At 40.9% G+C, this 26,090-nt stretch overlaps 2 protein-coding genes across 6 annotated transcripts; one reads left to right on the top strand and one right to left on the bottom strand.

Moving 5' to 3' along the window:
* Positions 1 to 10,476: 10,476 nt before the first annotated feature.
* LOC112226037 (zinc finger CCCH domain-containing protein 7A) lies at positions 10,477 to 21,140 on the bottom strand. Of its 5 annotated transcripts, none has more exons than XM_042307353.1 (23): positions 20,981 to 21,140; positions 19,947 to 20,042; positions 19,536 to 19,575; positions 19,199 to 19,402; positions 18,931 to 19,089; positions 18,745 to 18,825; positions 18,599 to 18,652; positions 18,444 to 18,480; positions 16,103 to 16,506; positions 15,684 to 15,963; positions 15,316 to 15,341; positions 15,046 to 15,190; positions 14,557 to 14,715; positions 14,206 to 14,411; positions 13,333 to 13,433; positions 12,948 to 13,129; positions 12,598 to 12,671; positions 12,333 to 12,469; positions 12,137 to 12,242; positions 11,885 to 11,993; positions 11,627 to 11,760; positions 11,349 to 11,512; positions 10,477 to 11,236 (listed from the first exon to the last, which is right to left on the bottom strand). In XM_042307353.1, the coding sequence occupies exons 2-23, from the start codon at positions 20,012 to 20,014 to the stop codon at positions 11,047 to 11,049; spliced, it is 3,060 nt and encodes a 1,019-aa protein (XP_042163287.1). In that variant the 5' UTR covers positions 20,015 to 20,042; positions 20,981 to 21,140; the 3' UTR covers positions 10,477 to 11,046. The 5 variants fall into 5 exon arrangements, with proteins under 5 accessions (XP_042163287.1, XP_042163284.1, XP_042163286.1 ...); XM_042307350.1 differs by lacking the exon at positions 20,981 to 21,140 and adding an exon at positions 20,206 to 20,351; XM_042307352.1 differs by lacking the exon at positions 20,981 to 21,140 and adding an exon at positions 20,206 to 20,351 and having other exon boundaries at positions 15,717 to 15,963.
* Positions 21,141 to 21,732: 592 nt separating this feature from the next.
* Positions 21,733 to 24,782, top strand: LOC112225840 (phospholipase A2). Its single transcript, XM_024389942.2, has 4 exons — positions 21,733 to 21,837; positions 23,221 to 23,389; positions 23,990 to 24,096; positions 24,605 to 24,782. Exons 1-4 carry the CDS (start codon positions 21,801 to 21,803, stop codon positions 24,751 to 24,753), a joined length of 462 nt encoding a protein of 153 aa, XP_024245710.2. The 5' UTR covers positions 21,733 to 21,800; the 3' UTR covers positions 24,754 to 24,782.
* The last annotated feature ends 1,308 nt before the right edge of the window (positions 24,783 to 26,090 follow it).

Below are 26,090 nucleotides of genomic sequence, written 5' to 3'. Positions count from 1 at the left end.
TAACAACATCATATGTTACAGCAATCTGTCAGTCGACGACACAGTCAATGAAGTGGCACGAAACCTTTGGTTGATGCATGCAACGTCTGAGCAGGGGACCTGCCTACTACAGTGCCTATAGAAAGTCTACACTCCATTGAACTTTTTTCAAATGTTGATTTAATTGTAATTTGTCATTAATCTACATGAAGTAATCCATAATGCCAGTGAAAATACAATTCTACACATTTTTTACTAAATTAAATAACTAAAATATAGTAATTGCATAAGTATTCACCCCCTTTGTTTAGGCAAGCCTAAATTAGTTCAAAGTAAAATGTGGCTTAACAAATCACATAACTTGTGTGTGAAATTACAGGGTTTGACATGATTTCTGAATGACTACCCCTTCCTCTGTCCCCGATACAAACATCTGTAAGGTCCCTCAGACAAGTATTGAATTTCAAGCACAGATTCAAGGACAAAGACCAGGGAGCAAAAAAAGCCTCATAAAGAAGGGCAGTGATTGGTAGATGGGTAACAATAACAAATCAGACATTTAGTACATATCTTTAAGCATGATCAAGTTAACAATTATACTGTGGATGATGTACTAAACCACCCAGACACATCGAATATGCAGTTGTCCTTCTGAACTGAGCTGCAGGACAGGAATGAAACTGCTTAAGGATGTCACCATGAGGCCATTGGTGATTTTAAAAAAGCTACAGCATTCTGGTCTCAGACTAGACGTTACATAGTAAATGTAAATCTAGGACACTCAAATTAGTATGATATGTTATGTTTGGCATAGTTACATAAGATAGGTTACTTAAGGCGAACACGAAAGGAGTGTGGTTGTGTACTGCGAACGTCTAGCAACGAAAATGTTGCGTGTTCGAATCTCATAACGGACCATTTTAACTAATTAGCATCTTTGCAACTACCTATTACTTTGCAATTACTTAGTATGTTATCTAACCCTTCCCCTGACCTTAACTCTTTTAGCTAACCTTAACCCTTTAACCTAACCCCTAGTTAGTTTTGCAAATTCGTAACATATTATGCATTTTGCAAATTCATAAAATATATTGACAATTTGCAAATGGTAAAATATCATATCAATTGTAAATCGTAACATGTCATACTAAATTATTTTTCAGGATGAAAAAAAAACAGGGTGGAGCTAAGCACAGGCAAAATCCTAGAAGGAAACCTGCTTTAGTCTGCTTTACACCAGACACTGGGAGAGGAATTCACCTTTCAGCAGGACAATAACCTACAACACAAACCCAGATCTACACTGGAGTTGCTTACCAAGAAGACAGTGAATGTACCCGAGTGGCCAAGTTACAGTTGTGACTAAAATCTGCTGAATAATCAATGGCAAGACTTGAAAATGTCTGTCTGGCCATGATCCCCAACACCTTGACAGAGCTTGAAGAACTTTAAAAAGAATAATGGGCAAATATTGCACAATACAGATGTGCAAAGCTCTTATGAGACTTTACCAAGAAGACTCGAAGCTGTAATTGCTGCCGAAGGTGTTTGTAAAAATGTATTGACTAAGGGTGGTGAATACTTATCTAATAAAGGTGTTTTTTATTTTTCATTCATCTTAAAAAAATATATATATATATATATATATATGTTTTGCAAATTCACAACCTATTGTATGAATTGAAATTTGTAACATATCATATGAAATTAAGTTTTTCAGAATGAAACGAAAGTGATGGAGCTAAGGACAGGTAAAAACCTAAGAGTGAAACTTGCTTCAGTCTGCTTTACACCAGACACTGGGAGGGGAATTCAAAGAATTCAAGAATAATAAAAAGAATAATGGGCAAATATTGCACAATACAGGTGTGCAAAGCTCTTATTAGACTTCACCAAGAATACACAAAGCTGTAATCGCTGCCAAAGGTGTTGGTAAAATGTATTGACTAAGGGTGGTGAATATTTACAGTGAATTTGGAAAGTATTCAGTCCCTTTGACTTTTTCCATTTTGTTACGTTACAGCCTTATTCTAAAATGTATTAAATAAAACATTTCTCATCAATACCCCATGATGACACAGTGAAAACAGGTTTGTAGAAATGTTTAACCAATTTATTACAAATAAAAAACAGAAATACCTTATTTACATAAGTATTCAGACACTTTGCTGTGAGACTTGAAATTGAGCTCAGGTGCATTCTGTTTCTATTGATCATCCTTGAGATGTTTCCACAACTTGATTGGAGTCTACCTGTGCTAAATTCAATTGATTGGACATGATTTGGGAAGGCACACACCTGTCTATTTAAGGTCCCACAGTTGAAAGTGCATGTCAGATATTTTCTGTCTGTATTGAATAGTTTATCATCTGGTAAATCTAATAGGAGTGACTTACTATTGGAGGTGTTAATGTTATTATGGAGAATTGAGAGAATTGGTGTATTTGTGAGATTCTACTGGGTCCCAGCACATTCCCATTCAGGTGTGGAAGGGGATGAAATTGTAGACCAATTAGCTAAAAGAGCTTTGAAACGAGATATAATTGATATTAATGTGCCACTGGGTAGAGAGGCCAAATGTAAGATCAGAGCCATTTTGATAGATGTGTGTCAGAAGAGATGGGACTCTGAGCACAAGGGCCAGCATTTATATGCCCTCCAAAGAAAGGTCGGTGGACCAAGATTCAAAGGTCAGATTAGGAAGGAAGGTGGTGTTTGCTCAATTGCGCTCGTCATTACATCTGGTTGGCAAACATGTGAATGGTTGGTATCTGGAGTGTATGGTCGATGAAACAGTGGCGGTTAAATTGTTGTTCAATTGTTGTAAGTATGTTGAAGAGAGGGAAAGATTGAAGTGTAGGGTCATTGAGGTTGAACAGGGTTGGAAGAGATTATGGGGATAGGGGAGGGTCTATTAGAAGTTAGTAGGTCTATTTTTTATTTTTTGAAAGTACTGAGTTAAACATTTTTTTATTATTTCACCTTTATTTAACCAGGTAGGCCAATAGAGAACAAGTTCTCATTTACAACTGCGACCTGGTCCAGATAAAGCAAAGCAGTGCGACACAAACAACAACACAGAGTTACACATGGAATAAACAAACGTACAGTCAATAACACAATAGAAAAGTCTATTTACAGTGTGTGCAAATGAGGTAATATTAGGGAGGTAAGGCAATAAACAGGTTGTAGTGGCGAAGTAATTACAGTTGAGCAATTAAACACTGGAGTGATAGATGTGCAGAAGATGAACGTGCAAGTAGAGATACTGGGGTGCAAAAATGTAATTAAAATAAATAACAATATGGGCATGAGGTAGTTGGGTGGCCTATTTACAGATGGGCTATGTACAGGTGCAATGATCTGTAAGCTGCTCTGACAACTGATGCTTAAAGTTAGTGAGGGAGATATGAGTCTCCAGCTTCAGTGATTTTTGCAATTCATTCCAGTCATTAGCAGCAGAGAACTGGAAGAATGCGGATTTGGCTTTGGGGGTGACCAGTGAAATATACCTTCTGGAGCACGTGCTACGGGTGGGTGCTGCTATGGTGACCAGTGAGCTGAGATAAGGCGGGGCATTACCTAGCAAAGACTTATAGATGACCTGGAGCCAGTGGGTTTGGCGACGAATATGAAGCGAGGACCAGCCAACAAGAGCATACAGGTCGCAGTGGCGGGTAGTATATGGGGCTTTGGTGACAAAACGGATGGCACCGTGATAGACTGCATCCAATTTGCTGAGTAGAGTGTTGGAGGCTGTTTTGTAAATGACATCACCGAAGTCAAGGATCGGTAGGATAGTCAGTATTACGAGGGTATGTTTGGCAACATAAGTGAAGGATGCTTTGTTTTTCGAAGTAGGAAACCGATTCTAGATTTAATTTTGGATTGAAGATGCTTAATGTAAGTCTGGAAGGAGAGTTTACAGTCTACCAATTGTTATTTATCACATGCGCCGAATACGACAGTGACCTTACAGTGAAATGCTTACTTACAAGCCCTTAACCAACAATGCAGTTTTAAGAAAATACCTAAAAAAAAAAGTAAGAGATAATAATAACAAATGATTAAAGAGCAGCAGTAAATAACAATAGCAGTGCTATATACAGGTGGTACCGGTACAGAGTCAATGTGCGGGGGCACCGGTGTTGAGGTAATATGTACATAAGGGTAGAGTTATTAAAGTGACTATACATAGATAATAACAGAGAGTAGCAGCAGCGTTCCAGAGGGGAAGCAAGGTAGGACGATTTAGAAATGTTGCAAATGGTGATTGACCACACTCCAGCACAGAAGGTGGGGCATGCACCTTTAACATTGTTTTACTGACTGCCATTATATCATTAGAAGAAGAAGTGCATATCAGATCAAAAAACAAAAATATTTCTGCAGCATTGAAGGTCCCCAAGAACATAGTGGCTGCCATCATTCTTAAATGGAAGAAATTTGGAACCACATAGACACTTCCTATAGCTGGCCGCCTGGCCAAACTGAGCAGTCAGGAGAGAAGGGTCTTGGTCAGGGAGGTGACCAAGAACTCGATGGTCACTCTGACAGAGCTCCAGAGTTCCTCTGTGGAAATGGGAGAACCTTCCAGAAGGACAACCATCTTTGCAGCACTCCACCAATCAGGCCTTTATGGTAGAGTGGCCAGACAGAAGCTATTCCTCAGTAAAAGGCACGACAGCCCGCTTGGCGCAAAGTACAAAGAGATCCTCAATGAAAACCTACTCCAGAGCGCTCAGGACCTCAGACTGGGGCGAAGGTTCACCTTCCAACAGAACATCGACCTTAAGCACACAGACAAGACAACACAGGAGTGGCTTCGGGACAAGTCTCTGAATGTCCTTCAGTGGCCCAGCCAGAGCCCGGACTCCAACCCGATCGAACATCTCTGGAGACCTGAAAATTGCTGTCCAGTGACACTCCCCATCCAACCTGACAGAGAAGAATGGGAGAAACTTCCCAAATACAGGTGTGCCAAGCTTGTAGCGTCATACCCAAGAAGACTCGAGGCTGTAATCGCTGCCAAAGGTGCTTCAACAAAGTACTGAGTAAAGGGTCTGAATTCTTATGTAAATGTGATATTTCTAATTTTTTTTTAAATAAAATATTTAATACTTTTTAGAATAAGGCTGAAACGTTAAAAAATTTGGAAATAGTCAAGGGGTCTGAATACCTTCCGAATGCACTGTATCTAAAATGTGCACTACCGTTCAAAAGTTTGGGGACACTTAAAAATGTCCTTGTTTGATCAGAAAAACAGTGTAGACATTGTTATTGTTGTAAATGACTATTGTAGCTGGAAACGGAAGATTTTTTATAGAATATCTACATAGGCGTACAGAGGCCCATTATCAGCAACCATCGCTCCTGTGTTCCAATGGCACATTGTATTAGCTAATCCAAGTTTATCATTTTAAAAGGCTAGTTATCACTAGAAAACCCTTTTGCAATTATGTTAGCACAGCTTAAAACTGTTGTCCTGATTAAAGAAGCAATAAAACTGGCCTTCTTTAGACTAGTTGAGTACCTGGAGCATCAGCATTTGTGGGTTTGATTACAGGCTGAAAATGGCCAGAAACAAAGTCCTTTCTTCTGAAACTCGTCAGTCTATTCTTGTTCTGAGAAATTAAAGGTTATTCCATGCGAGAAATTGCCAAGAAACTGAAGATCTCGTACAACGCTGTGTACCACTCCCTTCACAGAACTGCGCAAACTGGCTCTAACCAGAATAGAAAGAGTGGGAGGCACCGGTGCACAACTGAGAGAGGACAAGTACATTAGAGTGTCTAGTTTGAGAAACAGATGCCTCACATGTCCTCAACTGGCAGCTTAATTAAATAGTACCCGCAAAACACCTGTCTCAACTTCAACAGTGAAGAGGCGACTCTGGGATGCTGGCCTTCTAGACCTGTTGGATCGGAGGTAGAGGGCTAGGGCCATTCCCCCTAGAAATGTTTGGGAACTTGCAGGTGCCTTGGTGGAAGAGTGGGGTAACATCTCACAGCAAGAACTGGCAAATTTGGTGCAGTCCATGAGGAGGAGATGCACTGCAGTACTTAATGCAGCTGGTGGCCACACCAGATACTGACTGTTACTTTTGATTTGCCCCCCCCCCCCCTTTGTTCAGACTAACATTATTCCATTTCTGTTAGTCACATGTCTGTAGAACTTGTTCAGTTTATGTCTCAGTTGTTTAATCTTTTTATGTTCATACATGTTAAGTTTGCTGAAAATATACACAGTTAGCATGGAGAGGAGGTTTCTTTTTTTTGAGTTCATATCCTACCAACGGGACATTAAAAACGGTAATATCTTATGTTGCACCGAGTCGTGGCTGAACGACGACATTAAGAACATACAACTGGTGGGTTAAACAATATCGGCAAGACAGAACAGCAACCTCTGGTAAGACACAGGGTGGGTGCCTATGCATTTATGTAAACAACAGCTGGAGCACAATATCTAAGGAAGTCTCAAAGTTTTCCCTCCCGAGGTAGAGTATCTCATGATAAACTGTAGACCACAATATCTACTTAGAGTTTTAATCTGTATTTTTCGTAGCTGTCTACATACCACCACAGAGCGAAGTTAAAACTAAAACCACACTCAATGAGCTGTATTCCGCCATAGGCAAACAGGAAAACACTCATCCAGTGGTTGCGCTCCTGGTGGCTGGTGACATTACTGCAGGGAAACTTAAATCAGTTTTAACAAATTTCTATCAGCATGTGAAATGTGCAACCAGAGGGGAAAAAAAATCTGGACCATCTTTACTCCACACACAGAGACGCGTACAAAGCTCTTCCTTGCCCTCCATTTGGCAAATCTGACCATAACTCTATCCTCCTGATTACTTCTTACAAGCAAAAATGAAAGCAGGAAGCACCTGTGACTCGGTCTAAGAAAAAGTAGTCAGATGAAGCAGGTGCTGAACTACAGGACTGTTTTGCTAGCACAGACTGGAATATGTTCCGGGATTCTTCCGATAGCATTGAGGAGAACACCACATCAGTCACAGGCTTTATCAATAAGTGCATCGAGGACGTCATCCCCACAGTGACTGTACGTACATACCCCAACCAGAAGCCATGGATTACAGGCAACATTCGCAACGAGCTAAAGGGTAGAGCTGCCACTTTCAAGGAGCAGGACTCTAACCCGGAAGCTTATAAGAAATCCCGTTATGCCCTCCGACGGACCATCAAACAGGTAAAGCGTCAATACAGGACTAAGATCGAATTGTACTACACCGGTTCTGACGCTCGTTGGATGTGGAAGAGCTTGCAAACTACTACAGACTACAAAGGGAAGCATAACTGAGAGCTGCCCAGTGACAGGACCCTACCAGACGAGCTAAATAACTTCTATGCGCACTTCGAGGCAAGTAACATTGAAACATGCATGAGAGCATCAGCTGGTACTGATGACTGTGTGACTAAGCTCTCCGCAGCCGATGTAAGACCTTTAAACAGGTCAACATTCACAAGGCCGCTGGGCCTGATGGATTACCAGGACGTGTACTCCGAGCATGCACTAACTAACTGGCAAGTGTCTTCACTGACATTTTCAACCTCTGAGTCTGTAATACCAACATGTTTCAAGCAGACCACCATAGTCCCTGTGCCCAATAACACGAAGGTAACCTGCCTAAATGACTACTGACCCGTAGCACTTTGTAGCCATGAAAGGCTGGTTATGGCTCACAACACCATTATCCCAGAAACCCTAGACCCACTTCAATTTGCATACCGCATCAACAGATCCAAAGATGATGCAATCTCTATTACACTCCACACTGCCCTTTCCCACCTGGACAAAAGGAACACCTATGTGAGAATGCTATTCATTGACTACACCTCAGCATTCAACACCATAGTGACCTCAAAGCTCATCACCTCCCTCTGCAACTGGATCCTAGACTTCCTGACGGGCCACCTCCAGGTGGTAAGGGTAGGTATCAACACATCCACCACGCTGATCCTCAACACAGGTACGTGCTCAGTCCCCTCCTATACTCCCTGTTCACTCATGACTGTACGGCCAGGCACAACTCCAACGCCATCATTAAGTTTGCTGATGACACAACAGTGGTAGGCCTGATCACCGACAACGATGAGACAGCCTATAGGGAGGTCGTCAGAGACCTGACCGTGTGGTGCACCCCCCTCCTACACTGTTGCTACTTTCTGTTATCTATGCATAGACACTGTAATAACCCTACCTGCATGTACATAAATACCTCGATACCGTTGCCCCCGCACATTGACTCTGAACTGGTACCCCGTATATACAGCCCCGCTATTGTTATTTACTGCTGCTCTTCAATTATTTATTTTTCTTTTCTCTTACTTTTTTTGTAGGTATTTTCTTAAAACTGCATTGTTGGTTAAGGGCTTGTAAGTAAAGCATTTCACTGTAAGGTCACTGTCGTATTCGGCGCTTGTGAGAACTAAAATTTGATTTGATTTAATGTTCAATTAGCGTTTTAAACTGAAACTCGGATTAGCTGACAATGTGCCATTGGAACACAGGAGTGATGGTTGCCGATAATGGGCCTCTGTACACCTATGTAGATATTCCATTAAAAATCAGCTACAAAAGTCACTCACAACATTAACAATGTCTACACTGTATTTCTGATCAATTTGATGCTATTTTAAATGGACACTTTTTTTTGCTTTTCTTTCAAAAACAACATTTCTAATTGACCCCAAACTTTTGAACGGAAGTGTATATTTGTTTTTTATTTTTCATTAATCTGTAAATGTTAGAATTTCTCCTCCGCATTATTTTATGTAGAGCATAGGCAAAAAACAAATCCATTTTCAACCCACTTTGTAATACAATAAATTTGAAGAAATCCAAGGAGGGTGTAGAGACTTTCTATAGGCACTGTATATTACATGGGTCGCATTCCCCTGCTCAGACATGGCATGTGTCAACCAATGGTATTGACTGACAGGTTGCTACAACATGACCAAAATTATGTGGACACCTGCTTGTCGAACATCTCATTCCAAAATCATGGGCTTTAATATGGAGTTGGTCCCCCCTTTGCTGCTATAACAGCCTCCTCTCTTCTGTGAAGGCTGTCCACTAGATGTTGGAACATTGCTGCGGGGACTTGCTTCCATTCAGCCACAAGTGTATTCATGAGGTCGGGCATTGATGTTAGGCCTGACTCGCAGTCGGCGTTCACAATTCATTCCAAAGGTGTTGATGGGATTGAGATCAGGGCTCTGTGCAGGTCAGTCAAGTTCTTTCACACCAATCTCGACAAACCATGGATATTGCTTTGTGCATGAGGGCAATGTCATGCTGAAACAGAGAAGGGCCTTCCCCAAACTGTTGCCACAAAGTTGGAAGCAAAGAATTGCCTAGAATGTCACTGTATGCTGTAGCATTAATATTTTCCCTCACTGGAACTAAGGAGCCTAACCTGAACCATGAAAACAGCCACAGACCATTATTCCTCCACCAAGCTTTACAGTTAGCACTATGTTTTCGGGCAGGGAGTGTTCTCCTGGGATCCGCTGAGCCCAGATTTGTCAGTCGGACTCTTAGGTGGTGACGCATGATTAATCACTCCAGAGAACAAGTTTCCACTGCTCCAGCGTCCAATGGCGGTGAGCTTTACACCACTCCTTCTGACGCTTGGCATCGTGCGTTGTGATCTTAGGCTTGTGTGCGGCTGCTCGGCCATGGAAACCCATTTCATGAAGCTCCTGACGAACAGTTCTTGTGCTGACATTGCTTCCAGAGGCCGTTTGGAACTTGGTAGTTAGTGTTGCAAGATAGATGATGCGCATAGACGTGCTATGCGCTTCAGCACTCGTTGATCCTGTTCTGTGAGCTAGTGTGGCCTACTACTTTGCGGCTGAGCCATTGTTGCTCCTAGACGTTTCCACTTCACAATAACAGCACTTACAGTTGACTGGGGCAGCTCTAGCAGGACAGATATTTGACTGACTTGTTGGAAAGGTGGCATCCTATGACAGTGCCACGTTGAAAGTCACTGAGCTCTTCAGTAAGACTGCCAATGTTTACCTATGTAGATACTATGGCTTTGTGCTTGATTTTACACACCTGTCAGCTACGGGTGTGGCTGAAATAGTCAAATACACAAATTTGAAGGGGTGTCCATACTTCTGTATATATCGTGTGTGGTTAGCTGGTACGTAAAATACCTATCCAGGCGTTGTAAGATCTGGCCGGTGTCAGCAACGCCTGGGCAGAGGAATGGCCCATTTTGTGTTTAGCTGACACCTATTCAGGAGTTGTAAGATCTGGCATGCATCTGCAATGTCGTCAGGCAGGAACTCGACTATTGTCATTCCACAAACCATTGTATCCAGCCTACCACATGCAACCACTGATTAAACTTTGCATAATGTCTTCCATTTTAGACTTCATGACAACTAAGCACTTTGCATAGAATGTCAACCTACATTTTTTAGGCTGCTATCCTAATGAACAAGTACAAAATCAATACTTGCAACAAGAAATCAAGATTTTATTTTGGTTGGTTGGCATATTCCAAAACCAACAGGCATAAATGCAACAAATTATGGAAATAATGAAAAAGACCTACGTGAACATAATTTTTGAAAGGATGCACAATTCCATTTCAAAACATTCCAATCTTCAGACTTCTGAATCGTATAAAACAAAAAGGAACCTTTCTTAAAAACTCAAATACAAGCCTTTTTTATGTGACCTTTCGACATAAGAGCTGTTCTGATGGTGTCTACCCCTGCTTTGGCTTCTCTGAGCAGGACATCAATCCATTTTATGACAAGCGATCTTTGTGACGCGTCAATGATTGCTACGTTACGTAAAAGGCAATGGTGCATCTCTTTATCTGTGATAAAAGGAACACCGCTATGATCATTTGGAGCACATGGCCAACTGTGTACTTCCCATTAAAATCAAGCTGTGATCTGCATCTCTCCTCTTAATGGTACAGACTAGAGCCTCCCAAAGGCTTACCTGAACCTGTACCTCTTTTACTTAACACTGCAAAATATATTGCATCCCAACATAATCATTGTCATCAAATCATTACTTTATGTCTTTAAGAAGAAAACTATATTTGCCAAAGTCATTGTCATTTGGGGCTATAAGATGGTCTTTTCTCGCTTTGGCCAGTTTCATCAAAAGGAACTCCCTGCGCTCCGTCCATTCCCTTAGTTCCTCGTTTCCATGAGCAAGTTTACACAACTCCTCCTCTGTGCAAGTGCCTTTAAGGTATCTGTGGAAATGGATGCAGTATCAGAAATGTCAGTCACCAATAACACCATTTCCAATAATCAAATTAGGCACCAGTGACCTAAATAAACATTGAATTAGCATAGAAACCTTACCTCTCGCAAACTCTGAAGGTGCCAGTGGGGAAGCGATACTGCCAGCAGTTCTGATCATCTTCAGAGTTAAACACTTTCTCTCTGTGTTTTTCTGAGGTGATGTGCTGCTGCCACTGCCTGTCACTGTTGCAGTTCTTACCACAAAGCCAACAGTGGTTGCCAGTCTAGCATAACAGATATCATCAAGATGATATTAGCATGTTGAAGGTTTGTGGTCACTTACAGCATGTTGAAGGTCATATAACCATCTGGGTGTGGTTAAAACAGAGATTGCTTACCATCTCCTCAGCATAGTCTGTGGGCATGTGGATCTGCTTCCCGTTCTCCTTGATGGAGCTGTTGGAGGCCTCCTCGCTCCAGCCAGGCTTCTGAGACTGCAGCCAGTGCTCATACAGCTGCTCCATGTCAGGAACTAAATGGACACACACAGTTTAGTATCTGATTAAGTTTGTATTAGTCATCATAATATATTTACTGTACATCACATAGGCATGAACTGCTGTACAAAAACTACGGTCCATCTGTAACAAACTCACTGTTGTTCTCTTTCATGTATGTCCACAGGTCCCTTTCCTCTGTGCTGTGTGCAAATGTGCAGTTTCCGATGTACTGGCACTTTTTGCCAGTGGACACGTGCATACAAATCTGTAAGTAAAACACACAAACGAAACATGAGCACTTTACACGAGGACAAAACATGATTCCCTCTGGGAGATTCCCATACGAGTCAGCTGAGTATGTGGTCAGACCAGTTGCTCTGGGAGCATTTTCAGCCCTCCTATGCCTACCTCAAACTGAGATGGGATGGGCTTCTTTGTTGGGAGAGGGCGGATTGTTGTCCACTTCTTGCGTTCGATGGAACTCACCAGCACCACTCGTTTGTCTTTTGACCACCTGCAACACAGGTCAGATGAAATTCACTATGCTGACCAGGCTCATTATTCAAATTGTCCTGAAATGGTTTCAGGGGAAAGAACTACTCACGAATGCCTGGCTTTGGCAGTGCAGTACTTCTTGTTCTTGTCTGCCTCACTAACTTGGCCGTTTCTCCAACACTGCCCACACACAAACTGCATCTTCAGATTTGGGGGTCCAAACCTCTTCAGTGGTGTGGTGAATTGCTGGAATGACACAAAATAAATGGTTTGTGTTAAGTCATGTGGAAAATCTGCAGTCAAATGAACATTAGAAATAAATTTAGGAAATAAAGCATGTTCTGAATATAGTGTTGTGTACAATGACTGTTTACCAGGGATCCTTGGGTGCCTGCCTCCATGTTCCAAAACCTATTGGCCTCATGGACTATATTTTCAGGAGTGATGCCTATATGATCATAAACAGATTGCAAAGAGTTAAGAGGGATGTTCCTTAAAATACTTTTTCGGCTGTATGTAATAACACAAAAAAAACATTCTGGGCTAATAATGTAAGGAATAACACACAAACTAAATACTACAAAGTTGCTTAGGAGCTAGAAGCAGAGGTGCCATGTCTGTCGGCACCTCTTACAATTGGGAAAAGTAATCTTGTTGAATTACCAATAACATTCTTTGATTAGATGCTATTTGAAGGCACCTTTAATAGGTGGTAAGAGCTTACCTAGCTGGTGCTGCATCATCCACACCTTCAGCTCGATCAGGCTGTGGGCATAGAAGCACTCGTCTTCCCGCACGCAGCCGTAGCGCACCTCATGCCGACAGATGTCCATCTGGTTCTGCGGACTGTACGGACGGATTTTGGAGTAGCGCACAGTGTTCTCCCTCAGAATGTGGACCAGGCACCTGAAAGCACAACAACTCATCAAGTTCACAACCCCACTGTGCAGGGCATAGAATCATGTTGCAATATACACTAGTGGGCTTAATTACTAAAGGAACCAGAGCGGTCAGCCACAAACCATCACTTACAAGGTAGACCGCTGCTTAATTCACTTAAAAAACCTCTGCATCTGTCTCAGCATGTGTAAACAAGTGAAATGGCTTACTTCTGATCTTCAAAGGCATGTTTTGTCACGGGGTGAGAGCAAAGAGATGGGTTGTCCTTATTGGTTTTGCTGATTATTCTGGGTTTGTGATCAAAACACACCTGGAGATCAGATACGATACATTAGAGGGATGGACAACTCTTACAAGACACTGTACACAGAGTAGAGGTTTTAATAAAGGGCACAGCTCCTACTCATAAAACTGACGCTTATACCAGAGGCAGTAATATGACAAGTCAACGTTAGTGTTGTATCAGGGTAATTCCACGGTAACAGAATGATGATAAAAAGAAAAATGTAATTCTGTTACCAAACTTTGTATCTTCAAGTAAATGTTTCATTAGATTTTTTTATCAGTGGAAAATTGTTAAAAGATGTATTAATGCATAGATTTGTATGGTTTAACTTTGTAATCATTGGTTTTTGTTTGGCATACTTTTAAAACAGAAAAATAAAATTGTAGTCTCAGCATCATTGTTCCGTGGAATTCTATTGCTCGTGAGAAGAATGAGGACACAGGATGTGGTTACAGTCAGGTTACATCAGGGGAACTTCAAGTCAAAAGTTCTCTCTATAACACAGTGGTGCTCCACTCCAGTCAGATGTCCTCAGTCCTGCTGGTTTTCATTTCTCCCTGACACTTAAATTGATTGTCTAGAGTCCACACACACACTATTACTCTGGGCTGATGAAAAGGCAAAACCAAGCATCCACTGCAGCACTCAAGAACCAGAGTTGTGTACCTTTGCTGCTCTAACACAACAATGGCAATGCAATAAGACAGACTCAGCAACTTATCAATGAAGACACCCCATTCCAGGAGGAACACGTCACAATTATATATATATTTTTACATTAAAAAGCCCAACTTACTCCGCAGAGGAACATGAATATCCCGTGATGCTCCTGTAGGATCTTCGGGACAGTCAGATTGATCTTACTGGTGGGCCCAAATGGATCAAAGAGAAAGTCTCTGCAGATGAAGCCTTTGCGCTCCAGGGACCAAACATCAATCTCCTCTTGGCAGTAGGCAAATGTGCAGTGACCAGGGTACCTGCACCCCTCTCCAATGGCGACATCTACAAGATCATCGTTTTAGTTAATACATCTCCATAGGCAGCTGAACACTGGCACAGACGGACCATGAAGCACATTGGAGTAGTAGTATTAGAGTAGTAGTAGTAGTAGTAGTATTATTATAGTAGTAGTATTTTCAAGGCTTACCTTTGCAGATGTAGTATGGCCCAACATACTGGGATTTTGTCGGTCTGGGTCTGATCAGCTTCCATGACTTGTCTGGTTGATTTTTTATCCTTCCAAGTAATATGTCCTTCTTGCATTTGTGCTCTTCGGTATAGAGTGTGAAATCCAACACTCCAAGCCCTAGTGATAGGATATCAACATGAGCTTTCACATACAATAATTATCATGTCCCATACCCATTTATCAACCCAGTTTCATACTCTTAGATGTTGCACAATAAGCAAAACAGACAATCATATACACTGAACAAAAATATAAAAACGCAACATGTAAAGTGTTGGTCCCATGTTTCATGAGCTGAAATAAACCCCTGCCCAGTCATGTGCAATCCATAGATTAGGGCCTAAATAATTTATTACAATTGACTGATTTCCTTATATGAACTGTAACTCAGTAAAATCTTTGAAATTGTTGCATGTTGCGTTTATATTACATAAAGCATGTTCTTACCAGTTTTGACATAGCAGTTTGAGCATGCCTGTTTGAATTCATGAGTATCAGCCAGGGGATTTTTGGCCAGATCCACAACAGCAGGGAGGGGGGTTACATCCGGCATCCCCAGGGCCATTCCCATTGGCTTATCATGGTCGGTCAACTGGAGGGGGAACAAATATCATGATTTATTTTAAAAAAATAGACAAGAAAAACGAAACATATAAAACACAAGGTACTGTTGTGAAAATATCAGTGGGACATGAAGACTAGACTAGCTAGACTCACCTGCATGAATGGATGCTGACTATATCCTAGATTTTTTTTTTTTTTTTTTTGGGGGAGAAAAATACAGAGACAACATAAACGAAACGTTTATGAAAAGTAAATAACAAAAAAATCACATTTCAGTTGATTGTTTTGTCAAAATCCAAATTTGTTAGCAATCGAGATTTCACTATTCAATAAGTTATTTACATTTTAGTCATTTAGCAGACGCTCTTATCCAGAGCAATTAAGTTTAAGAGCCTTGACCTAGGGCATAGGGACAGATTTTCGAACCAGCTTACTGGTTACTGGCTCTCAAGCACTAGGCTACGTGCCGCCCCAGATATAAGACATAATAACAAATGTTCAACACATTCGAGAGGTATTACCGTTAAACTGGCTGTATGCAACTCCTTGCATACCTGTCTGAGGCTCTGACATGGAGAGACTGTCCAGTGAGTCCAATGGAGAGGAGACCCCGAAGGTGTCCAGACCTAAAGAGTACCCGCTGGCTTGTGGCTTGTGGTAGGGAGGAGGCAGAGTCACTGTGCACTGTGATGTCACATGCATAAAAGGGTTCATGTGAGATGGCATAAGGAAAGGACTAGACATGGAATTTGAGGGGGCACTGGTTGGAAAAGGGATAGGGCCCTTCATGGTGGGAATGACCTAGAAAGAGAACAATACACTCTATATTAGATATTGTTTTAACATGACAGTGAAAAGGCCAAATTTAAAACAAAAACAGATTTTTTTAAACTAAAATTGAATGTGCAAAAAAAAAAAGAGAAGATTTTTTTATTCCTACATTAGCAGCAATCTCCCATGAACGTACCATGGGAGATTCTGTGTGGCCGGGGCCAGCTTGGTCCAGCAGATCATCCAGGTCATCTCCAATAATTTCCGCATCGAAGTCCGGGTGAGACTTTTGCATTGGCAAATGATAAGACTGGGTAGGGCTGGCTCTGGCACCATTGACCAACGTATGCATAGGCATAGGCTTGGAAATGGGCACAGGCAGGGGCACCGGAACATGATTGGGCTCTGGGGTGTGAACCTCAACAGGCGATACTGAAGGGATGATGCTGACAGGGGGGGATTCAGCTTCTAGTCTCTCATTCCGAGGGGGGTGCACCTTCATTGCTGCCAATGGGTCATGGCATGGTGGGGCTGGTTCTGGACCGTCAGTTTCCTGAGGGGGCTGATTCACTTCTACAACACAGGTGGGAATTTGGAAAGTGCAAACATTAGTTTTAGCAACAAGACCTTCCACATTTAAAAAGGTCCAATGCAGCCGTTTTTCTCTCATTCAAATCATTTCTGGGAAACAACTAAGTAACTTACTGTGATTGTTTTCAATTCAAATGAGTTAAACAATTTAAAAATGACTTATTCACAAAGAGCAATTTCTCAAGTAAGATATTTTGCTAAGACTGTCTGAGTGGGGAGTGGAAATGGAAAAAGAAAGCTGTTATTGGCAGAGGTTTGGATCTCTCTCTCTTATGGACATGTTGGTTGTTTATCAACAAAACTGACGCATGCGCAACTATGGGGCAAAACAGACAGGGTTGGCTTATTTTGTCACGAAATGTTAATTGAAAAGAAATACATTTGCACAATAAGCAATTGTTGTCTCAAATACACTGAACAAATATATAACATGCAACATGTAAAGTGTTGGTCCCATGTTTCATGAGCGGAAATAAAAAAATCCCAGAAATGTTCCATATGCACAAAAAGTTTCTCACAAATTTGTTTACATCCTTGTTAATGAGCATTTCTCCTTTGCCAAGATAATCCATCCGACAGATGTGGCATATCAAGAAGCTGATTAAACAACATGATCATTACACAGGCGCACCTTGTGCTGGGGACAAAAGGCCACGTTGTGTCACATCACAATGCCACAGATGTCTCAAGTTGAGGGAGTGTGCAATTGGCATGCCGACTGCATTAATGTTCACGGGGGGTAACTCCGTAAAATCTTTGAAATTGTTGTACGATGCGTTTTGTTTGCCATATCAGCATAGGCATGAGTCAAAACAAGACATGGTATCAATAACAATATACAACGAGTTGAAGCGAGCTTACTACAATTCCACACATGGCAGCTTCTTGTCAGTTGTTACTATCCATCTGACTGTTCAGAATCATAATGCACGCCTTCCAGCCACGTCAATGCGGTGCATCACTTACGTGATGTCAGCCAACCCATCTATTGGTCTATTAACTAATTTAGCAAGGTAGGCCAAAATTCCATCCCACCAAAAAAGCCTGAAATTTCAGGCGGTCTTTTCAAACAGCTCTTACACTAAAAGGGCATTATAATGTACATCATTTCACAGTATTATTCCAACCTCATAGTAGAAATATACACTGAGTAAACCAAACATTAGGAACACCTTCCTAATATTGAGTTGCGCACCCCCCCTTCTGTCCTTAGAACAGCCTCAATTCGTCGGGCAATGGACTCTACAAGGTGTCGAAAGCATTCCACAGGGATGCTGGCCCATGTTGACTCCAAGGCTTCCCACAGTTGTGTCAAGTTGGCTGGATGTCCTTTGGGTGGTGGACCATTCTTGATACACAGGAAACTATTGAGCGTGAAAGACCCAGCAGCGTTGCAGTTCTTCACACAAACCGGTGAGCCTGGCACCTACTACCATACCTTGTTCAAAAGGTCTTAAATATTTTGTCTTTCCCATTCACCCTCTGAATGGAACACATTCACAATCCATGTCTCGATCGTCTCAAGGCTTAAAAACAATGGCGGCTGCTGAGGGGAGGACGGCTCATCATAATGGCTGGAACGGCGCTAATGGAATGGCATCAAACACATGGTTTCTACCATTCCACTCATTCCACTCCAACCATTACCACAACCCAATTAAGGTGCCACCAACCTCCTGTGGTTAAATTCTTCTTTAACCTGTCTCCTCCCCTTCATCTACACTGATTGAAGTGGATTTAACAAGTGACATCAATAAGGGATCATAACTTTCACCTGGATTTACCTGGTCAGTCTGTCATGTAACGAGCAGGTGTTCTTAATATTTTATATACTCAGTGTATTCAAAACACAGGAAAACCACATTTGACTGCACTGGGCCTTTAAGTAAATTACTCAACTAAATCACAGAATCTCTTACCAATTTCTATATCTTCCACAGATGTAGATCCATGACACTGAAACAAATAAAAAAGAATGCTCTTAACATCTTTACTTGCTGGTACACCATGTTCATTTGGTGCAAGTAATCTGTATTGTGTGCAGATTCACACAAAGAAATGGAATTCCCTTTACCTTGTCATTGGATGCACCTGAATAGCTCGATCCAGGCAAAACATTTAAGGCAGGCTGTTGAAAGAAATGTCTCAAGGTTAGATACTAAGCCACATACTGAAGTAGCCTATGTGCCACAATTCATACTGAACACAGTACACTCTCACCTTACTCCTGACATAGGCTTTACGGATTTTCAATCCCAACATTTTGGCCAGGTCCTGAGTCAATCCTATGACATTGGGATCCTGAAAAAACAATCACATATTGACATTAAGGATTATGAACTTAAGACAATAAAAGGAACAATCTACAAAACCTTACCACATGGTATATTTCCTCTGCGGTCTCACCTGAGGCACTGCAAGGGAGCACTTCGCTACAGTCTCATAGGCCTCTTTATGCCTGCCCATCTCTTTCAAGGCTCTGGCTTTCCTATAAAGAGCTCTATGGTTTCCCTCATTCAATTGAAGAGCTTTCTCACAGTCTACTAGTGCTTCATCATGCAGACCCTGAAATAAAATTCCCAAATTATACCACTATTTGAACAAAAAAATAGAGAAATAATACATCATTCATAAATGTAAGACAAAACACACCACTTTCTTAACCCTGACTTACCGGTACAACGTTTAAGTAAGCAGCAGCTCGATTGGCATACAGCTTTTCCAACGTTCCAGTAGGTACACTGATGTCTTCCGAATCTGCATATTCTGCTATGCTCAAGGCCTCAGTGTACATTTCTATAGATCGCATCCATTCCCCTTCATTGAACACGTCATTTCCTTCACCAAACAGATTCTTCACAAGGTCCTGAATGAACACCTGAAAAAACAAATTCAACTTCTAAATAAAAAAACAAATTCAACTTCTAAATAAATACTAAAATATGAGGTGCATTCTGAGCTTCATATGTCACGAATGTAGGTGCTGCCATTTGGCTTGATTGCATAATCACCTCATATCGTTCCTGAGTTCCAGGATAGGGCAGAGTTGACCTAGAAACAAACAAGTTCAAACTTAGATCTCCTTCCGTTGACACTGAAAACATGAGCATATTCAAGTGTTACACCATTCAAGGGCATCATGGAGTAATCTTTTCCCAAATAATACAATTTCAATATTACTCACATTAAGGCACAAGATCCAGAAATTGCTAAACAACATCTGACTTGTTGTACAGTTCCAGGCAGTTACCACTATGCAAACACTTAGGCTGTCTCCTGCGAAAATTAATTGTAATTCTCTTCCCCCAAGACCATCCATTGGTGGCTGACAACAGCTCTGTAGCCTGATTTCCCTATGCGCTCAACCAATCTGCATTCCCTGGGTACACGGACTTGAACAGGGGAGTCCTGATCATACTCACTGGATGAACTGCAGCCCATTCTGAATATCCTGCCAGCGACTGCTTCGGTCCTGACACAGGATTGACATGTTCACCTGTTTCTTTAGGTCCTGGTCTCTGTCAACACAATATGTCATTAAAAAAAAGTTAGTTACCTTTCTAGTTAACATGTTTTAGGCCTACTCTGAGTATAATTGTATTATTGTCAAAACCGTTTTTGTCGTAGGCCTTGCATACCGTAAGAATACGTCCAAACATACATTTTCATTAAGTTACTCACCTCATTAACTACTCAAATAAAGACGAAACCATTCACATCATGAATTTGTATAACGTTAAACAGTTGAAAAGTACTTTTCAGGCTTCACGTGCTACTGATTCAACAAAGCATACGACAGCCTCGAAAACCCCATTGGCTTTAAAATTCGTCATGCCTTGAACTTCCTGTCTGTCGTCTTCACAAGCTAGTTAGTTAAAAGTAATCGGTCAATATTTCGAGAAGATAAAAATCTAACTAGCTAAAGTGAGTCTGCTTACGACTGACAACGAGTCTGGATATACACATCTACAGTACAGTAGTTGGGAGAGTTGATCCTGGACGAACGTTATAAAGTGTACATTATCACAAGTTAGCCCCATAACGTCAGAGGAAATGTTCGATACCCACTGACATATGTAGCTAGCTAGTTAGCGTCTAGGTCGAACAAATACCTCAACCTAGGTAGGCTAGCTTAACTAAATTAGACTAACCGATCTGGCACGAGAAAGATATTGACATTCTAAACACAAACAGTATGCAATGTGATTGCTAGATAGCCATGGCTATACAGTTTACAGTTACATGCTTGTCAAAGATAACGTACACTAGTGGAGTATCTGTACATTTTTCTACAGTAACGTTAGCTAGCTTCCTAGCAAGCTAGTTATCAATATGTCGGGCGGGAGATGCAAGAGAGCTAGCTACAGTACAAGACTGTTAGCGGTGTAGCTAACAGCTAGATAGCAAACTAGCTAGTTAGCCATCTTGCAAATAATGACATTTAAAATATGCTCACCCTTAAGGAATATTTAGATGTAAAAAAAAAGTCCACATCTAAATGAGTACAGCTTAAGATGTATGACTTGTTCCCTGGCCAGCATCAGTGACTTCTTGAGTGTTGGGGACACGAATCATGATGTGGCCTGGTCTCTGGCATGACGTTTTTTTTAATGTTTGCTAGATTCCATTCTTATTCGAGGAAACAGGGCCCCCTGTTGACCACAAACTGTGTTCTGACTTTTTTACTTTAATAAACTATAAAATTAAAGTACTATGTACATGATGAGATCTTGAAATGTCAACAAATAAATATAATTCAAATGAATTATTAATGGGAATATAGCATGGTTATACAACCTTTTGACACTGTTGACTTGCTGGGCCTTTATGAACATGTTTTCTGTGAGGAATTGCATGCAATAAGGCTGTTGACATGATAAAACAATGACCACAGACATTAATTTATTGATCAATTAGACCTACTTCTAGTATTCTACATGGCATTAGTCCTTAACTGAAGTCCTTGGTCTTCCAGAATCTGAACAAAAGTCAACTGAAGTCCTTGGATTTTGAGAATCTGAACAAAAGTCATTGAGCAATTGGCTTTAAGTAATACTACATTATGGACTGGGGTGATTCTAACGGAGAGGGAACTCAAACCAAGTTCAGATCAGTGTTCAAGGATTAGTTTACAGCAGATTATTCCGGGAGGAGGGAATGATGCTCAGGAGATTATTCAAACCAGACTCTAAAAAAAAACTCCCCACTGCACTGAATGCCTATGTCCACCAGAGTGTAAATAAGCAGCAGTGCATGCAGACTCCCTCTTGCACACCATGCCTGCGCTTTATCGGATACTTCTACTGCTCTCTGGTAAATTGCTGCTTGAATTTCTTTACCTTTTTAACACATTTTGCAGGGAATGATTAAGAGGGATTGAGAGGGAGTGAAGTAATGTTAAAGGACAATGTTATGAGTGCCTTCAGGGATCTAACATGAAAGGAATTTAGATCTGTTATAGCCTGATGATTCAACTCCTTAATTTCACACAACAATACAACTGTATCATCTTGAAATGGTTGAATCTTTTATTTCCATAATCTTGTGATCTTTATATAGAGCTCATTTTATGGTTGAATTTTTACTTTAATGCATGTTTAATGATTTAACAAATCAGTACCAATGTCAATTGTCATGTCTTGTATGTTGACAACTAATATGCACATTACAAATTCATGTTAATTTGATCTGGGAAAAGAGGTTATAGAACTAGACCATAGTATAAGAGTGTAAAGGGAATTTCCAGCTGAACAAAAAGGAGAGCAGTCCCATAAAAAGTGTGAAGTTGTTTTGTATTGTGGGAAAGGGGTTTCAAAAGCTATGGTTGTCTAAAAATATCAGTGTCAGAGAAATTATAATCAATCATAAACACATTTGGTTTAATACATGTTGCAAAAAGGAGACACCCCAGCATAGAAGGATAGAAAACATTAAACGGGCCTTCTCTGAGAAGGTACTTATATATTAATCAGACCTTATGAAACGTTCTCTAAACATCAGCCTGAGAGGCTTGTACGAAGTCAAAACAAAAGACAGTGACTTTGCCAGCTGCTACAGAATCACTGAGTTCATAATGTCAATGTGTCCTCAGTCCTTGCACATTCAGTAGCTCTGGCGTCAATCACTATCAAACGATATGAGAACAATCCATAACATTCAGTGACAAGTCTAGTGACCATCAACCCGTACACGAATGAGTGTCACAGATAGAACACTGGAAATCATGTGTCTGACAGAAAGGGAAAACAGAAACATTTTCTAAGTGTTGTGTTTATTACTTTTAAATGAATATGAACTTTATTCGTCTTAAATATTCCCCATTACAAAGTGCATCTTTCTTGGAAAATGTGAGGGACTTCTCCAGGTTTGCAATTGCAATATTAGGTCGTCACATAAATAGACTTGTAATAATACAGCATGTCCATTCCGACACTTTGAACACTTAGACATTCAGAATAATCTTCATATGAGAGACTAATCACCGAGCTACACTTCTCAATATTCACTTGATGACAGGACATATGACTAAAGAGATAGTATGAAGCAAATGGCACATACTAAGCAAGGGGCTGCTACATACAGACAAGTATATGTAAGTGCACATTTTGAACAAGATGTGTGTATATGTGATTGGTGTACATGTGATGCGCTGAGTTTCATGTTCTTCTTCTTCTGTTGTTGTTGTTGTTGTTGCAGTGGTAATAGCCTCTATGGCACTGCAGAGCCCCCCACGGACTAAGAGAGGGCTACTGGAGCTGGCAGGAGTCATCAAGTGCAGCACAGGCAGATCAGCCCTGGCTTATATGATGTATGGCTGCTACTGTGGACTGGGGGGTCAAGGCTGGCCCAGGGATAAAGCAGACTGGTGAGGCAGTTGTAATGATGTGTTATAAACATGTTATAAATATATATTTTTTTTTGGGGGGGGGGAGTGCCATTTCATAACAAACTCTGATCATTTAAAGTACCACTGAATGAAAAACCCCTCCATTTACTTTTCAGTCTGGTAGGCCACAATAACAACCTGCATTATGCAATGCAGTTCAAACTGCAAAGTGTATCATTTTGGGTTTTCTTTTGAGGTTTTGCCCTCCTGTCAATTGGATATTTGGAAATAGACATACACAACCAGCGCTCCCACACCCAAAATCCTAACCATAACTTCCTTCTGTCCTCTAATCACAGACATGAACTCCCACAAAACCGTTAAACTACAGAACCTCCAGCCTCCAAATCTCTCATAGGCCTGCCTACTAACAATAGTTGAGCCCATCCTCTTTCATTTCCTTTTGTTTTAAATAGAGCTGCTGTTGGTCCAAGCTACAATAATATGGAAAAATGCCCAGTCTCTGCCTTTTCAGTTAATAGGACTGTATTACTTATGTAGTGCATTAATGAGACAGCAAATAGTTCTTATAATGCCCTATTTTAAGTGTTACAGTAGTGTATTTTTTCCTTCATTAAGGTGCTGTCACAAACATGACTGCTGCTACGGAGATGCAGAAATTGCTGGTTGCCAAACCAAGACAAGAAAGTATCAATGGACATGTGAAGACAGGACTGCAGAATGTGGTATGCCATCTCAGTTTTATGCACATGAATGAGACATAATGATTAAATCAAGCTGAATAAGTCTATCCCTCCCCTTACAGAGGTGTGGTCATTTAGAGAAAGAAAATACTACATGCTATGACTTTGTCATTGTTTTGCTGTTGAAAATGAATGGGTCTTTTCAGTGCATGGAAAATAACAGATGTGTGATCAACAAACATCTGAGAAGTTTACAAACACTGCAGACATTATAGGGGACAGGAGTGCTAGGAGGGAATGGGCACGAAAGGAATCATTTCTCACCCACATTTTCAGGTATTTTAAGCTCCCGACCATAATTGCTAATCGCAAAAGCACATAGGACAAGCAACACAGTTCAGGATGTTTACGGTGTTTATTTGAGCATCAGACATTTTCTAACATTTCTAAACCTCAGAGTGTTTCCTTCACATCCTCCGCAGACCACTCCTTTCACATCAGCTGTCATTTAAGGAAACTACTCACCCACTTAACCCTCTTTTCATTCCAGATGATCTCAAGGACAAATGTGAGAAGATTCTCTGCAAATGTGACAGGGAGGCAGCCAAATGCTTGAGAAAGGCACCTTTCATCCGGAAATATGCTATGTGGCCAGACTTTCTCTGTGGGTGTACACTGCCAACATGTAATATGTACTGATTCAATAAATGTACACTTGTTGATTTTTACATTTGCTGTGTGTCTATTTATGTTGTTAGAATATCAGAAGGATCTCCTTCACAACATTATAATGACATGTAACAGCAGTAATACTTCAGGGCATTTTGTGTTGGTATCTCCTTTTTTGAAAAGGAAAAACATGCTTAAACCACTATCACAGTGTGACTACGTCATTAGATAAACAAACTGTGCGATGAGGCTCTCCAAATTGAGTATAATGACCAGAAATTACAAGCACAGGTAACAAACTAGTGTACAAAACAGAGAGAGCTCAGTAGTGGTTGCATAACATCCAAGGGTTTATTCTTAGGGGGTGGAATGTTGCAGCCAAGGTGAGATCAGGTAGCCTAAGTCCTTACAATAGTGTACTTATACCTGGGTGTGTTGTGCCTTACCTTATACTCCCTGAGGTTCTGCCGAGGTCTCTTTTTCACTGCTCTAATCCTCTCTAACTGACCCAGCATGATATTTCACCTCTTAAAAAGGATTCTAAAAGCATCCTGAGGTTTTCACCTGATTGACGTTTTCAACTTAATGTTTACTTTGCTGGAGCTCAGTAGCCGTAAAGTATGATGTACAGCACGTGACCAACAGATGGCAATGTTGATTGTTAACTGCAAAGCTAAGATGCATGTTCATGTTACAGTTTACAGCAACGATGCAAACACGTTCATACACTATTAGTAGCACTAGTAGTACTATTTAGGGTATTTCAATTACTTACAAGAACACTTGATTTTTTATTTTATTTTTTTATTTCACCTTTATTTAACCAGGTAGGCTAGTTGAGAACAAGTTCTCATTTACAACTGCGACCTGGCCAAGATAAAGCATAGCAGTGTGAGCAGACAACACAGAGTTACACATGGAATAAACAAATTAACAAGTCAATAACACAGTAGAAAACAAAGGGGGAGTCTATATACAATGTGTGCAAAAGGCATGAGGAGGTAGGCGAATAATTACAATTTTGCAGATTAACACTGGAGTGATATATGATCAGATGGTCATGTACAGGTAGAGATATTGGTGTGCAAAAGAGCAGAAAAGTAAATAAATAAAAACAGTATGGGGATGAGGTAGGTGAAAATGGGTGGGCTATTTACCAATAGACTATGTACAGCTGCAGCGATCGGTTAGCTGCTCAGATAGCTGATGTTTGAAGTTGGTGAGGGAGATAAAAGTCTCCAACTTCAGCGATTTTTGCAATTCGTTCCAGTCACAGGCAGCAGAGTACTGGAACGAAAGGCGGCCAAATGAGGTGTTGGCTTTAGGGATGATCAGTGAGATACACCTGCTGGAGCGCGTGCTACGGA

Source organism: Oncorhynchus tshawytscha, linkage group LG27 (assembly GCF_018296145.1).
Source record: "Oncorhynchus tshawytscha isolate Ot180627B linkage group LG27, Otsh_v2.0, whole genome shotgun sequence".
Classification (NCBI taxonomy): Eukaryota; Metazoa; Chordata; class Actinopteri; order Salmoniformes; family Salmonidae; genus Oncorhynchus; species Oncorhynchus tshawytscha.
This window is presented reverse-complemented; position numbering and strand designations above follow the sequence as displayed.

Excerpts from the sequence above, each read along its gene's own strand:
- LOC112226037 (XM_042307350.1), bottom strand. Across the intron at positions 13,434-14,205 it reads TATTCATGTTCCTCTGCGGA|GTGTGTTTTGATCACAAACC; the intron begins GTAAGTTGGGCT and ends TCTGATCTCCAG. Across the intron at positions 12,672-12,947 it reads GATGATGCAGCACCAGCTAG|GCATCACTCCTGAAAATATA; the intron begins GTAAGCTCTTAC and ends ATGATCATATAG.
- LOC112225840 (XM_024389942.2), top strand. The coding sequence starts at position 21,801 with ATGCCTGCGCTTTATCGGATACTTCTACTGCTCTCTG. Across the intron at positions 21,838-23,220 it reads GATACTTCTACTGCTCTCTG|TGGTAATAGCCTCTATGGCA; the intron begins GTAAATTGCTGC and ends TTGTTGTTGCAG. Across the intron at positions 24,097-24,604 it reads AGACAGGACTGCAGAATGTG|ATGATCTCAAGGACAAATGT; the intron begins GTATGCCATCTC and ends TTTTCATTCCAG.